The sequence below is a fragment of the Hevea brasiliensis genome, chromosome 9, assembly GCF_030052815.1.
Source record: "Hevea brasiliensis isolate MT/VB/25A 57/8 chromosome 9, ASM3005281v1, whole genome shotgun sequence".
Classification (NCBI taxonomy): domain Eukaryota; kingdom Viridiplantae; phylum Streptophyta; class Magnoliopsida; order Malpighiales; family Euphorbiaceae; genus Hevea; species Hevea brasiliensis.
Genome location: NC_079501.1, coordinates 20,500,144 through 20,515,865, shown reverse-complemented (window position 1 = coordinate 20,515,865; position 15,722 = coordinate 20,500,144). Strand labels below are relative to the sequence as shown.

Below are 15,722 nucleotides of genomic sequence, written 5' to 3'. Positions count from 1 at the left end.
TCCTCCATTTATGGGGTTGAGATCGTTTATTTTCCTCCCTCTCTGGCTTGCCAGTTGAGGTTGTAGATCGGATGAGTACTCATTAGCTAGCTAGCCACCTCCCTCATTGATTTTGATTAATGGGGTTGAGATTGCTTTGTCGTGGTGTACAACGCGGCATTGATCGGAAATTTTGTGTCATGGCTTAAGTTGTGTATGACTTTGGCAACACTGTGTTTATGAAATTGTTTGACTAAACTGTGTTTAATAGATTATTTGACAAAATGGTGTTATTATGAACTTTGATCCTTATTGAAATGTGATTGAGAAATATTTGAATTGTGTTTGGCAATGAATGATTTATTTATTGCATTTTAAATTTTTATTGTGCACCACTGAGTATTTTTATACTCAGCGATGGCTTATTTTGCTGTCGCAGATAAGAGCAAGGAAAAAGCAGCAGAGTGAGCTGTGATTAAATCGAGGATTACATTGATCTTTTGTACGGGTATTATTTTATGCCCTTGTAGATAAATTTTGATGTAAATATGGAAATGTTGTATGTATCAATATAAAGTCGAGCAGTTGTAAATAAATTGTAATAATATTATTTTGGATTTTCTTCTGTAAATGTAATATTTGTACATATGAATTTTCTGCTTTATGTTTTGTGAATAGAATCATTAAATATTCTGAGTTGACAAATTTGATTTGGATTGTGGAACTATTTTGGAATGAATTGATTTGAGTTGAATTGTGAATTATTGGAGGTTGGGAGTTGTGAAACATTTTTTGGAGTGTTTTTCTCAGGTATTTGAAGAACTGGTTTCTCAAAATACAGAGGGAACTCTGTCACAATTTTTATAAAAATTGCGGCAAAAGTAAAATGGACAAAAATTTTTACTAGTATTAAAGCTTTGAATAAATGGTTTTTAATTCTCATCAAAATGCTCACCACTTCCAAAATGTAAGAAAATCGTTTTAAAATCCCTTGTATGGTACTTAATGAGTTATTGGTAGGTGAAGTTCGGTAGTTCATTAAGTATTCTACGGGATCATGTTATGCCTTATGGAGGGGTAAGGTGTGACAATTGACTATTAATTTATGATATTATAATCAACTATCATATAATTTAATCAATCTTAAAATATTTCATATTTTTTAATAAATATTTTTATTACATTTTTATATTTTCTATTATTTTTATTATGAAATCGTTGTTAAAAATTTTGAGAGAGAAAAAGTATAGTCTACAAAAAAGTTATAAAAATAAAATATAGACATTTGACTTATTTATAATTAGTTTGTATTATTTTTTATGGTAATAATTTAATATTCTTTTTATTTCACTTTCTTAAAATTAATTAATACTAATTATTATTATCATTATGGCTAGCTTATGACTATTTAATTGAAACGGACAAGTAAATAAGAAATATTTTACTGTTAGAAAAATTAAATTTAAATATTTTTATTATCGGTTTTCAATTAAATAATAGTTAATTATAAATTAATTTTTTATTTAAATAGTTTTTATTTATTTATCTATATATAGCATGTCATATAAGATATTTGATACACATCAAGTACTCTACTCTCATTAAATATTTTCATTTCACTTAAATGCTCTCAAATCTTTTTATTTTTATTTGCATTAATTTTTATTATTTTTTTCAAAAGTTATTAATTATCATTTTTAAAATTTATTTATTTAAATATACTTAATTAAATTTTATTTAATTATTAGTTTTTTATTTAATATTTCTCAAAACTTTTAAATATTTTATTTCATTATAATTATATATTGAATGCAATTATAATTAATATTTTGATTATTCATATTTTATTATCATTAATTTTCAATTGATTTATTTTTAAATTTTAATTAAATATCTATATTTTTATGTATAAATTATCTTTCAATTATATTTTTATATAGAAGTAAAATTTCAAAAATAAATAGTAAATATAATTGCATCAAAAATTTAGTTACAAATAAAGATGATTAAAAGAAATTAAAGTTATAACATTAAAATTATGGAATCTATCTTTTAAAAAATGATATGTATTTTTAATATTTATTATATTAATAAAAAATGATAATATTTTAAAATTTTAATTTTTATGAAATGTATTTATTTTATATTATAAATTTATATAAAGTGATAATCATTTTTTTTCAAAGAATTATTTTATAAAAAATATATTAGATTAATAAAAAAATTTAAAATATAGTATTTTTAAAAAATAATATAATAGAATGTTATTTTTAATTAATAATAATGTTATATATTTTTTTATTATTAAAATTAAATAATTCAATTCATTATTAGTAATTTAATATTTTTTATTATATTAATAACAAAAAATATTATATTTATATATTTTTAAAATAATATATTTTTCTATAATTTATAAAAAATAAATATTGATTTACATAAATTATGAGATAAAATATAAAAATTTTATGAAATTTAAATTATTTTTTGAATAAAGTACTTTTATTGCATTTTAAATGAAATAATTATGGAAACTACTATTAATATACGTATAAAAAGAATTAAATAGATGTTTTGATTAATTACACCATAAATTAATTAAAATTTTATTATTATAATAAGTAAAAATTTATTCAAATTAAATTAAATAAAAGAAAATTTAAAATTTAAAATTAATTTAATAATAATAATTCATCTTATTTAAAATATAATTAATAATTAAGTTAAAAAATAAAAATTATAAATTACTCATGCATAACATGGGCATTATGCTAGTGTGTGTGTGAGTGTATATATATATATATATATATATAAAACATTAAGATTTTCCGTTACTGCTGCCACGTGATATTCTAAATTTTGGTACTGTTACGTGGCATTATAAAACAAAAAAATTTCTCTTTGCAACTGTCACATAGAATTCTAAACTTTAGTGCTGCAATATGACACTTATCATATAGAAATTATTATATTAGATAATTATAGTAATTAAAGTAAGTAATTATTCTATTATTATTACTATTAAATATTTTTACTATTACCATTATTACCATATTTTTTTATGACTAACTAATTAAAAATATTAGATATATTTCAATAATTTTATAAATTTTTCATTTAATAATTTTTAAAATTTTAATTATTTCATTTAATTATAAAAATTTAATAATTATATATCTTAAAATTAATAAAATAATTTAAAATTATACAATAAAAAAGTAGTCACATAGAGTTAAATACTTTGTCCTCACTTTTTTATATATTTAATAATTTTTAATATACTTTAATGTTATTTTATTTTTATTTCTCTTATTTTAATATTTATTTAATAAAGACATATTTTCAATTCAATATATTGAATGTTATATATATAATGAATTATGAAAAAATAAAATGAAATGAAATAAAATTTTATTTTCAAAGTTATTGCAAACAAAAAATTTATATTAATATTTAATTTTTATTATTTCTTGATCTTTTTATAGTACAATTAATAAATAATTGATATTATTACTTTGATTAATAATTAATCATGTTATATTATTTGATTGCTATTTAGAAAATTTTTTAAATTATATATATATATATATATATGTGTGTGTGCACAAAGTAATTTCATTAAATTCTCTCTATTTTTTGTTAATTAATTATACAATTTCTTTAAACTATAATTAAGTTATTAATTCCCTAATTATGTATAAGTTATGAATTATTTAATTATTACACTTTAATATTATAATAAGTAGTTGTTATTATTATTATTATTATTATTATTATTATTATTATTATTATTATTATTATTATTACAAATACTTAGAAATCTAATTTAATTAGAGATAGAAAAAAATAGTTAATTAAATTAATTTATTAATTATAAGAAAAAAATAAGAGTTAATCAAATTAATTTATTGATTATACTCAATAAACACATATGTTATTTTTTATATGTTTCATTTTTACTTTATGATAAAAAGATGGTCCAGATTTTATAAAACAAATTCAAAAGAAGATAGTATTTTAAATCTATTATATTTATATCAAGTAGCAATTTTTAATTAAATTTATTAATTACAATTTTTTATATTTTTTCTTAAACAGTTATAATACACAATTATTATATAATTTAATTTTCTAAATATAATTTTTAATTATTTTGATATTCCAAATTTAAAAAATAGAAAAGTGTTAATTACTAAATATAATTATCATTTATCAAAAGATTTCATAATTTTTAATTTAAAAAGATCAATGGCGGTAAGGAAAGTCAAATATTTTTAAATATATTTACTGCAATTAAATTTATTATTTAATTACTGATAATTTAACAACTTAAGATATTTAATTTTAAAATTCAAAAAATATTATTATGACTATCCAATTATTACCATAACTGAAAATTTAATTTCCTTTAAAATATTTGCTCTAAATTAGAACAAAACATATTTAAATTTTTGTGAGAAATTAATGATTGAATTTTCTTTTAAACATGTTTAATTATTAAAGGTAATGCCTATCTATTAATTTTTAATTTTTTTTAAAAGAGAATAGTCAACATTAATTTTTTTCCTGTGTTTTTTAAATAACTATAATATATAATTACTAAATATAATTATCACACGTTATCATATTCTTAATTTTTAATTTAAAAATGTCAATCTCAATAAAATCAATACTTATATTTATTTTGAGGGAAAATCAATATTTAAAAGTTTTCTCCATCTCTTTTATACATTTAATAAATTTTAATTTACTTTAATATTATTTTATTTTTATTATTTTAAAATATTATCATTATTATTATTATTATTATTATATACAAAAAATAACTTATGACCATTAAAAAAAAAACTTATGACTATTAAGTTAATTGATTTGAGAGCAACTGTTAACTTATTTAATCAAAGATTATTGAGTTTTAATATTTTAAATAGCAACATTAAAATTTTTTATTTCAAAAATGATTTTTTTAATTAATAATGGTTTAATGACCTAATAAAATCTATTATATATATATATATATATGATCATGATTGAGGGATCAAGTGGATCCACAATTAATGTGGATTAAAGGGTTTTCAGTAACATAAAATGTATTGTTTATCCTTTATATTTTTTGAGGTAAATTTTCCCTTCATTCTTTACTCTTTCTTCTTTCAATACTTTCCCTCCTACTACATACCTTTTTTAGCAAATAGTAATAAATTATATTTTTATTTAAAAAAAAAAATTAAACTTATTCTTTATACTTACCTTCTTTACACACATTGAAAAAAACATATATAATCATTTGAATTTTAATAACATATACTTAATTTTTAAATTTTAATTTTGAAAATTCATTTTAATTTTACTTTATTAAAACTTTAAGGAGTACAATTCCCGTGTACTTTTTCCTTTAGTCAATATTGGTAATGAAACAATTTTCTCTTAGTTAATATTTATCGTTTGGAGGTTTTTTATTTTTATTTTTTTAACTCTGTATCAATTGACAAAAATAATGTATATTATATAAAACGTGTAATGTACAACATGCCAAATTTTCTACCATTTAATCTGGCTAGTTTAGTTAAAAAAAAATGACCGCTTAATGTTAGGATTAATTTTCATTAAATCAAATTATTCATCTCATTTTTAATTTTAATTTTTTACTTTAATTAAATTTAATTATTTGATTTTTAAAGAAATTTTATTTTAAATTAAATTAAATTAATTAATTATTATTCAATTTAAAATTAATTTAAATTTGATCTATGATACGAAATTGAATTAGACAGTGACAAATAACTTAATATGCTTATGTGGTTTGAGTAAATATGATGAATCTGTATGAATTCAATTCAATATATGTTTTAATCAATTAAATAAACTAAGTATGTAACATGTCACATCGATTGTATCAATTACAAAAATTATAATTTAATTGATTTAATTTGATATATATTTGAGTCAGCTGAATTAATTTAAGTATTTGATATGTCATATTGATTATATATTTTAGTCAATTAAACTTTTAATTGAGTCAATTAAATCAATTGATTACGTGCAAGGTCAGATTAATCATATATATTTAAGTTAATTGTGAAATTATAATTCAGTTGATTCAATTGAATGTACATATTAGAGTCAACTGAATTAATTTGAGCATGCTGTATGTCACATTAATCATATATTTTAGTCAATTGAATTTTTAATTGAGCCAATTAAATCAAATTGATTATGTATAATGTCACACTGATTATATACATTTGAGTCAATTGCAAAAATTATAATTTAATTAAATATATATTTGAGTCAATTGAATCAATTTGAGTATGTGACATGTCACATTGATTATATATATTTGAACCAATTATGAAAATTACCATTTAACTGTTTCAATTAAATATATATTTAAATCAATTGAATCAATTTAAATATGTAACATATCACTTCAATCATTTATTTTAGTCAATTGAGGTTTTAATTGAATTAATTGAATCAATTGATTATGTATAGTATCACATTAATTATATATATTTGAGTCAATTATAACAATTATTATTTAATTGATTCAATTGAATATATATTTAAATCAATTGAATCATTTTGAGTATATAACATATCACATTGATCATATACTTTAATCAATTAAACATTTAATTAAGTAAATTAAATCAACTAATTGTGTACAATATCACATTAATCATATATATTTTAATTTAATTGTGACAATTATCATTTAAATGATTCAATGAAATGTATATTTTAGTTAATTGAATTAATCGAGTATGTGACATGCCACATTAATCATATATTTTAGTTAATTGAATTAATCGAGTATGTGACATGCCACATTAATCATATATTTTAGTTAATTGAATAAATTGAGTATGTGACATGTTACATTGATCATATATTTTTATCAATTGAGTCATTAATCGAGTAAATTGAATCAATTAATTATATAATATGTCACATTATGTCAACTGACCATATATATTTTGATTCAATTGAATCAACTGACCATATATATTTGAAGTCAATTGTGATGATTATTATTTAAATTATTTAATTGAGTGTATATTTTAGTTAATTGAATTAATTGAGTATACGACATGTCACATTATGTCACATTATTCATAGATATTTGAATTACTTATAACAATTATCATTTAAATGATTCAATTGAATATATATTTCCGTCAATGAATCAATTAAATATGTGACATGTTAGATTGATCGTATGTTTTAGTGAATTAATCATTTAATTAAGTAAAAATACATAATTTATTTATATGAAATATTTTTTTTAATTAAGTCAATTGAATTCATTTGAAATTATAATATTAATTAATTATTTATCATTATATATATATTAATTAAATCAATTTAATTAATTTATAATGTTAATTTAATTGAGTTAATTTAATCAATTTAAATTTAAATCGATCATTTGTTTAATTATAATAAAGTAATATATATTATACTTTTTTTTAATATTAATTTAAACATAAAAATAAAAATAAATAAATAAAAATATATTATTTATTTTTATTTTTAAGTTTTTTTTATTTACATAAATAACTTTTTTTTTCTAAATGCGTAAACCTAAAGTGAAAAAAAAAAAGAAAATCATTGATTAAAGAAAAGAGGAGAGAGAGTAAATAAAACTTTTAATTTATATTGAAATTGTAACTATAATAAATACAACAGACATAATTTAAAATTTAAATTTCAAATTTCTGTATTCTCCTATAAAAATGGCCTAAATAATATTTTAGTAAAATGACTTAATTTTTATATATAAAATAATTTTACTATCCCTATTATTCCATATTTAATACGAATTCATTTGATCACTCAAGTTTTTTTCATATATATATATATATATATATTATCATATATAATTCTGATATTCTACTAGTTATAATAAAAAAGAAAATTAATAAAATATTTATTTAAAAAAAATAAAAAATTAATTTAATTTCAAGGAAAAATTTACTTAAAAAAATAAAAGAGTAAAATGTTGAATTTAATCTCTAAAGTTAAAGAAAGTTTAATATAATTTATTTTTAATTTTATGTTTAATTTAACTCAAAATTTCAATTTACACTCAATTTTAACTAAAAAATTAAAGAGTTAAGTCAAATTTCTTCATTTAAATAAAAAATAAAGAAATTTAATTTTTTAATTTGAGAATTAAATTTTTTAATTTTTTATTTAAATTTAAAAATAAAAAAATTTAATTTTTTAATTTTTTTAATTACAAATTTTAGGTTTAGCTTTGAATCAAATAAAAACAATCGAGAACATAGAAAACAGCCAGAAAGGCAGAAACTCGTACTACTGCTGCTGCAATGCAAAGCAGCGGAGGGAACAGGGAACGTAAAACACAGGTGTGGATCCACGTGCACCCCACCTGCGACATCTCCTCAAACCCAAACCCAAAATCTAATCCGAAATCTCACCGTAATCACCCATTTCTCATTTCAATTCCATTTTTTCTTAAAAAAAAAGGGAAAATGCATGCGCATTTCTTGGGTTCCATAGTACTGGAAATGATTAAGTAAAAAAAAAAAGAAAAATGATTTATTTATTTTAAAAAAATGAGAAAGAGTTGAATTCTCCACCAACTTTGTTCTCGTTGAGCAAGTGAACTGTCTCTCCTCATTCTCTCAACGGATTTTCCAAAGCCTCTCTATCTCTAACCAACGAATAAATAAAACCACAACCCAAAGCAAGCCGAGTAGGCAATCACTGCCAGACGACGAAGGAAAAATTCTCTGAAGCGCAAGAGTGAGTAAGTCACCGACTTCGAAACGGTTTCGTTTCGATAATCTTCAAAATGGCATTGCTTTAATTCTGCACTCCCTTTTTTGGTTTTTTTTATTTTTTACCTATTTTGACTTTTTTTAAGTCTATGAATTTCCAAATCAGCTGAAAATGCAGGCATCTACGTGTGCGGTTAAAGGGACCGCCACCAGCATATGCGTCGGTTCTCAGCCTCTTAACCGGAGGAGATTGCTCGCTGCGTGTGGCCTTTCCGGTGGTTATAGGAAGAGTAGTTCATTATCGGTATCAGTGTCGTCTTTTAATAATAACAGTTACATGACTGGCAGGATCAGTTTCTGTGGACTGCGTCCAGCCGATTCGGTCTCCATGGGAACCGAACTCGTGCGTACTGCCTTTTCTAGGTCCCGTCTGGTTAAGGCTCTGTCCTCCGGTTCGTTTTTCTGGAACTTAATTTCGTGCTTCGATTGATTCTAGTAGTTTCTGGATTTTGAATTGTTCCGAATTGTGATCGTGCAACTCGCTTTTGAATCTTACTTGCAGATGGAGATATCGAAGAAGCTGCTCCTATCCATCCTCAGACAAAATCTTCTGGAATTGTCTTGCCGTTCGTCGGTGTTGCTTGTTTGGGTGCAATTTTATTTGGATATCATCTTGCGTATGTCTTAAGTCTAAATTGGGATTAGTACCTTTCTTTGCTTTGTTCTGCACTTGTCAATTCAAGTATTTTTGTGTTCTTGTCAATTTGGTTCTATATTTTTGGGCAAGTGATCATGAATTCAAGATTAGCTTTCTGGCATGCCTTTTTTTATTGTTCTGCCTTGCTTTGTCCGAGAATGAGGCTCATTGTAGCGTTCTCTTCCTCTTTGCTGGTTCAGGGTGGTGAATGGTGCTCTTGAGTATCTTGCCAAGGATCTCGGAATCGCTGAAAACACTGTTCTACAAGGCAAGACGAATTGTGATGCGACATGTTGCTTTCACATCTTTTAAATGTTGGTTTTTTTTTTTGGGGGGGTAGTACTGGTATCATGTGTTTATTACTTGATTCAAACTTTGTGAGACAGAGAATGCATCAGCAAAAACAGCAGGATGCTTGTTTTTTCACCATAGAATAAAGAAATTGGTGAATTGATAAATTCAGTCTTGTCTATTAGGGGGAAAAAGTAACTCAGTCTTTGTTCGTCATTGCTAGCTACTTGCATGATTGGAGATCATGATGGTTTTCTTATTCTACTTCTTTTATTTTTTCTCCCTTCCCATTGATTAAAACCTTTTACTGTTTCAATTATCGTTTGTGTGCAACATTGAGCAGGATGGATCGTTAGCACGCTGCTTGCTGGTGCCACAGTTGGCTCTTTTACAGGGGGAGCATTGGCGGACAAGTTTGGCAGGACAAGAACTTTTCAACTAGATGCAATTCCTCTCATAATTGGAGCATTTCTCTGGTCTGTCCGCTTCCATTGTTTTTGAGCTGTCATCTTAGATGCTTTTGCTAAAATTAATTTTTCACTTTGTCTTGAATGTTTTCAGTACTACTGCACAGAGTGTACAGACTATGATAATTGGTCGTCTTCTTGCTGGTATTGGAATTGGCATATCTTCAGCCATTGTGCCTCTTTACATATCAGAGGTTATCTCAATTTTGCGGTCATTGTTGACTGGATAATTTTGCAAGAGATGATGTGCTAACACTTAATTGTTTTGGTCAGATTTCACCAACTGAAATTCGTGGTGCTCTGGGGTCTGTAAACCAACTTTTCATTTGTGTTGGGATTCTGTTGGCATTAGTGGCTGGACTACCATTAGCAGGAAACCCTTTATGGTATTCTAGTTTGCATTTTTTTTTTCTGGGTTGCATGCTTAGTTTTAATATTAAATCAACATGAAAAAGAATATATAAGCATGATAAGATAGCATACTGTCTTCACAATGTGTGTTTAACATCATAAAAAATGTTGCTCCCAAAATCCAGTGTCAAACATACTAGAAAAGGTGGTGTCATATATAATACTTCTAAATTGACATGATTGCATTATAGATTATTGAAATGGGCTTGCAAGATTAGGAATGATTCTAATAAATTAATGCTGCATAAGACAGATGAGTAGAGTGATTAAGACTGTAGGATAAAAATGCTCTTTCATTTTTATTTTAATTTCCTTTGCTTCAAGGTACTCATTGAGTTGAGATTACATTATTAATTCTGCGGTTGGCACAACTTTCTGGCATGGTATAAAATTATGTAATTGCCTGGAATTCTTTTTCTTTAAAGAAACTCTAAATTGATGAAATAATAAAGAAGAAATGTGTACGTCGAACATTGTTTGTTAAGAAGTGGATTGCTCTTTAAATTGATGTGTTCTGGTCTCATACAGACTTGAGGTAAAATATGGTTGGAGATTCTTGGTAAAATTTCATATACTGAGGCCATATGTAACTTTTTGGTTCATACTGAGCATTTTTTACTATTGTATCATAAGTTTTCCTCTTGTCATTTTGGTGGAGTAAGGATGTTTAGAAAGCTTGATCACTCATGTTGCAGCTGAAGGAATGGAACTATATTTGCAATTAGGATTAGTGCCACTATGATGTGGATGGATCCACTGAATTTGGAATTTTAAACTTGTTAAGATTGGCATGTTTACATATTTATAAATATGATTTGTTTTTATTTTTATTTTTATTTTTTTACTTTGTCAATAACTATCCTTAGATGATAGAAGCAATTCCTATCTCGTGGACAAAGAACAAAGTGAAAACAAAGTATTAAAAAAACCAATCATATAATGCGCCTTTATTATTAAATTATCATGTGGCCTTAGTTAATTTTAAGTAGTTCTTCTAGAAACCCCCACTTTAATGCTCAATTCACTGCTCAAACATTATTTAAGAAGATAGTAGGTGTGAATAAGTTTTAGTAGAAGATCAAGTGAAAGTTTTTTTTTTTAATAAAAAATAAAATACAACTGAAGAATTGGTAATGATTTACATGGCTAGAGAAAAATATTTAATAATTAACTTGTCTCATTAGCATCCAGATAAAACTTTACTTTGGAAACTCAATGCGGCTTTAGTTTTAAATGGACCTTTGTTATGATTCTCATTGGCCTTTTTTGCTTGGACTTCATGCATTAATCAAGTTGCATGCGACAAGAATGTATGGTTGATGCACATTTGTTAATGAAGTAAATTGAGTAATGGCCAGTTATGGTTTAATTTTGTATTATTCTCATTCTTGTCTCACTTCCTAAATCTTCGTCTGTAATAGACATTGTCTTTCATGGATCGCTTTTTGCTTTATCGTATTTAGTTCTCTTTATCTGCCATTGCTAGGTGGAGAACAATGTTTGGCATTGCTGCTCTCCCTGCTATTCTATTGGTTCTGGGAATGGCATTTTCTCCAGAAAGTCCTAGATGGCTTTTTCAGGTTCTTCTGTGGGATTTAATCCCCTCAATGGAGTCTTTGAATATTTTTATGTGTTTCATTGTAACTAAATATGGATTATTCATTCATTGATAAACTGTTATTTATCAAACACATTGTCTTGCAGCGAGGAAAAATTTCTGAAGCGGAAAAGTCCATAAGGACACTCTATGGAAAAGAAAGAGTTGCTGAGATTATGCTAGATTTAGCAGTTGGAGGTCAAGGTTCTGCAGAGACAGAAGCAGGATGGTTTGATCTATTTAGCAGCCGCTATTGGAAAGGTAACTGTAAAAATCATGGAAGCTTCTCTTCATGTGAAAACTATTGATTTTCGGCTGTTGGACTTGGAATATTTTAGAGCATTGCAAAACATTATGTTGGATTGGATGAAATTATTTTGTTTGACTTGCAGAATTTTGTGCTACTTTAAAATTCATTAATGGTCCACAACTTTGTGAACATATTTGTGAGCACGATTTGTATATTAAATAGTTATTGATGCATCAGTTAAAACTACTGCTGAACTTCATGCAAGGAAGATGGCGCGTGGGTTCTGTTGAATTTGTTATTACCTGCTTCTTGAAACCAGTGGTGCTGATAAAATGAATGATAACAAAACTTAGGGTTGATAACTGTGTTACTTCATCAAAAGCTCGAGTCTTAGCGTTTTTAGTGATTATGGCTCATCAAAACATAGTGCTTTCACAAGAAAAGGTACCTAATAAATTTATAAATGGAATCCCTAAGATGATTTTCTCGTGCCTTAGTTTTGGTGCAGTCTTTTTCTTATTGTACTATATTTATAATTTTTAAGTCTGATATATGATGGTAATTTTCTCCCTGACTTGTTTGCTGTGATGCAGTTGTGAGTGTTGGTGTAGCACTTTTCTTTTTCCAGCAAATGGCTGGGATAAATGCTGTGGTTTATTATTCTACTGCTGTGTTCCGCAGTGTTGGAATTGCATCTGATGTTGCAGCAAGTGCCCTTGTTGGGGCATCAAATGTCTTTGGTAATATCTTTTTGTCTTTCTTTCAGAAATATAGGGAAAAAAAATATTATATGTGTTTTTTATTTTACATTCCATGCATAACATGGCTTCCTTCTGCCAGGCACAACTGTGGCTTCATCTTTAATGGACAGACAAGGAAGAAAAAGTCTTCTAATTACAAGCTTTCTGGGAATGGTGTGCTTATTTTAGTATAAAATTATACATGGAGTATTTGATTTTCCATTGAAATATTTTCTCCTATCGATTGCATAGCTTAAAGCTCTTGAAACTACCTTCTGCTGTTGCATTTTGTTCATACAGTACATTTATATTTTTGTCTCCTCTTACCTTTGTTGCTGAAAAGTATTTTAAAGTTTTTTTTTTGAAGTATTCTTAGTTTCTTACTCGTCCAATTCCTAATATGATTTATTTTATTAAGAAAATAGAGAAAATAATAAGCATCTTGACCATTGAATTTGTATTATGAAATATGAATTGAAACAGTAAAACTTTTTTGGGGGAACTGTCTCCTTAATTAAATGAGAATAGGTAATATATATATATATATATATATATATATATATATATATATATATATATATATTAGCTTTCAATTAGGTGACAAAGTAGCTATATGTTTGTTTTTGGTATGCATTCAGTAAATTTTTTGAACTGATTTAACAGATGTCTGGATGGGCAATTTGTGTGCGAAATACTTCTATATTGCCTTGTCCAAAGGATGATTCTATGCTATCTGATATTCTAAATTTATGCTAGGATGCCAGAGTGGTTTATATTCCCTTAAATGGATAAGATTCATATTGGTAGATTGTAATGCAAGTAACTTTTTTGTTCCAGTACGTATGAAAAAATTTGGTAACCTGATATGAACCTGTTATTGCTGAAATCCATCTGTATGATACTTTTTTCAGCATGTGTATCTTTCACACCAAACTTTCACATACAAAAAATCATGACCAATTTTTTAGGATATTCTCATGTCACACATTTTCATCTTGCATTCTATTCTGTAAAGGCTGCTTCCATGTTGCTGCTTTCCTTGACCTTCACTTGGAAGGTCCTGGCACCATATTCTGGCACCCTTGCTGTTCTTGGGACTGTTTGGTAAGCTACTGATTTTCCTTGCTAGATAAGTGGAAGCTCTTTTGGTGTTTGGAATTTTATCTTCTGATGGCTTGTGAAATCTAAATGTCTTTTATCTCATAACGCAGCTATGTGTTGTCCTTTTCACTTGGTGCTGGTCCTGTGCCTGCTCTTCTTCTTCCAGAGATATTTGCCTCCAGAATCAGAGCAAAAGCAGTTGCTTTATCCTTGGGCATGCATTGGGTAAGTCTATGAAAGAAAACTTTCCCTACTATTCGTGAGTGGTGATATTGTGACCATTTAAATTGTATTTGAAAGATTTGATTTTGCTTTTGATCAGTGCCTTTAGAATCTAGCAATCTAACTTGTAAAGTGGAAAGCAAAACATAAATTCATCAAATAAAGCATATATATATATATATATATATATATATATATATATATATATATATATAAAGAGAGAGAGAGAGAGAGAGAGAGAGAGAGAGAATTACTGGTCCTTTCATTCATGATAGGAAAACTGATAAAAGTTGTGAAATGCTTACTATGATTGGTTTTCTTTGGTAACAGATATCAAATTTTTTCATTGGTCTCTATTTCTTGAGCGTTGTAAACAAGTTTGGGATCAGCACCGTGTATTTGGGATTTGCAGCCATTTGTCTTCTTGCTGTCTTGTACATAGCAGGTAATGTTGTGGAAACAAAGGGAAGATCCTTGGAGGAAATAGAGCATGCTCTTAACCCTGCAATTTGATTTGGAAATTTGTCGAAAGTGTCTGTGGTAATAATTTCGTTGCGGCTCATGCTTGACCTAAGATGGGTGGTGCCTTTTTTCCTTTTTTGAAAGGTTTCTTTGTTCTACCGAGAGTAATGGCATTAAGGGCATGTTTCTTGTCCTCCATTTTTCTGTCCACCTTACAAATGTTAAATCAGCTGTAACCAGCTTTGAGAGAACTACCTTTGCTATGTATTTTTGGAATTAGAACTGGGGCAACACTAATTTGGGTAGCTGGTGCTGAATGATAAATTTCCCGAAGATTTTGCTATATGATTCTTGCAACATATTTTACATGACATCTTATCCGATATCTGAATTATGGAAATATATGTAATAATTTTCGAGGTAAGTTGTTCAGCTTGAAGAGATGACTTTTGATCAAGATATACCATAGGTGCAGTTGCAGCTGGGCATCCCACTGCTGACTGCTGACAAATAAACTTCAAAGATCGGGTACCATCTCAGGTAATGGAAATTTGAAAGCACTTTATGATTCTTTGTCAATGTACAAAGGTGTCCAGTTTTTCCCAACTTGTCTTTCCCAACATTGCTCCTTGCTACTGCAGCAATTTAATACGCAAAATAAAATTACAAGGAATTCCCTCTTTAACCCCATAAATACTGGAACACCGTTTTCTGTTAATCCATTCAAAGGGCGAATTTAAATATGAATGATACTC

General features: G+C 26.0%; 1 protein-coding gene across 3 annotated transcripts; it reads left to right on the top strand.

The window, feature by feature from the left end:
• Window positions 1-8,502: 8,502 nt before the first annotated feature.
• LOC110662174 (plastidic glucose transporter 4) lies at window positions 8,503-15,310 on the top strand. Of its 3 annotated transcripts, none has more exons than XM_021821063.2 (14): window positions 8,503-8,758; window positions 8,896-9,181; window positions 9,292-9,406; window positions 9,627-9,694; window positions 10,061-10,193; window positions 10,279-10,378; window positions 10,458-10,570; window positions 12,082-12,175; window positions 12,300-12,453; window positions 13,036-13,182; window positions 13,283-13,356; window positions 14,198-14,286; window positions 14,394-14,508; window positions 14,836-15,310. In XM_021821063.2, exons 2-14 carry the CDS (start codon window positions 8,902-8,904, stop codon window positions 15,016-15,018), a joined length of 1,665 nt encoding a protein of 554 aa, XP_021676755.2. In that variant the 5' UTR covers window positions 8,503-8,758; window positions 8,896-8,901; the 3' UTR covers window positions 15,019-15,310. The 3 variants fall into 3 exon arrangements, with proteins under 3 accessions (XP_021676755.2, XP_058009322.1, XP_021676756.2); XM_021821064.2 differs by having other exon boundaries at window positions 8,528-8,754; XM_058153339.1 differs by lacking the exon at window positions 14,198-14,286 and having other exon boundaries at window positions 8,527-8,758.
• Window positions 15,311-15,722: the final 412 nt, after the last annotated feature.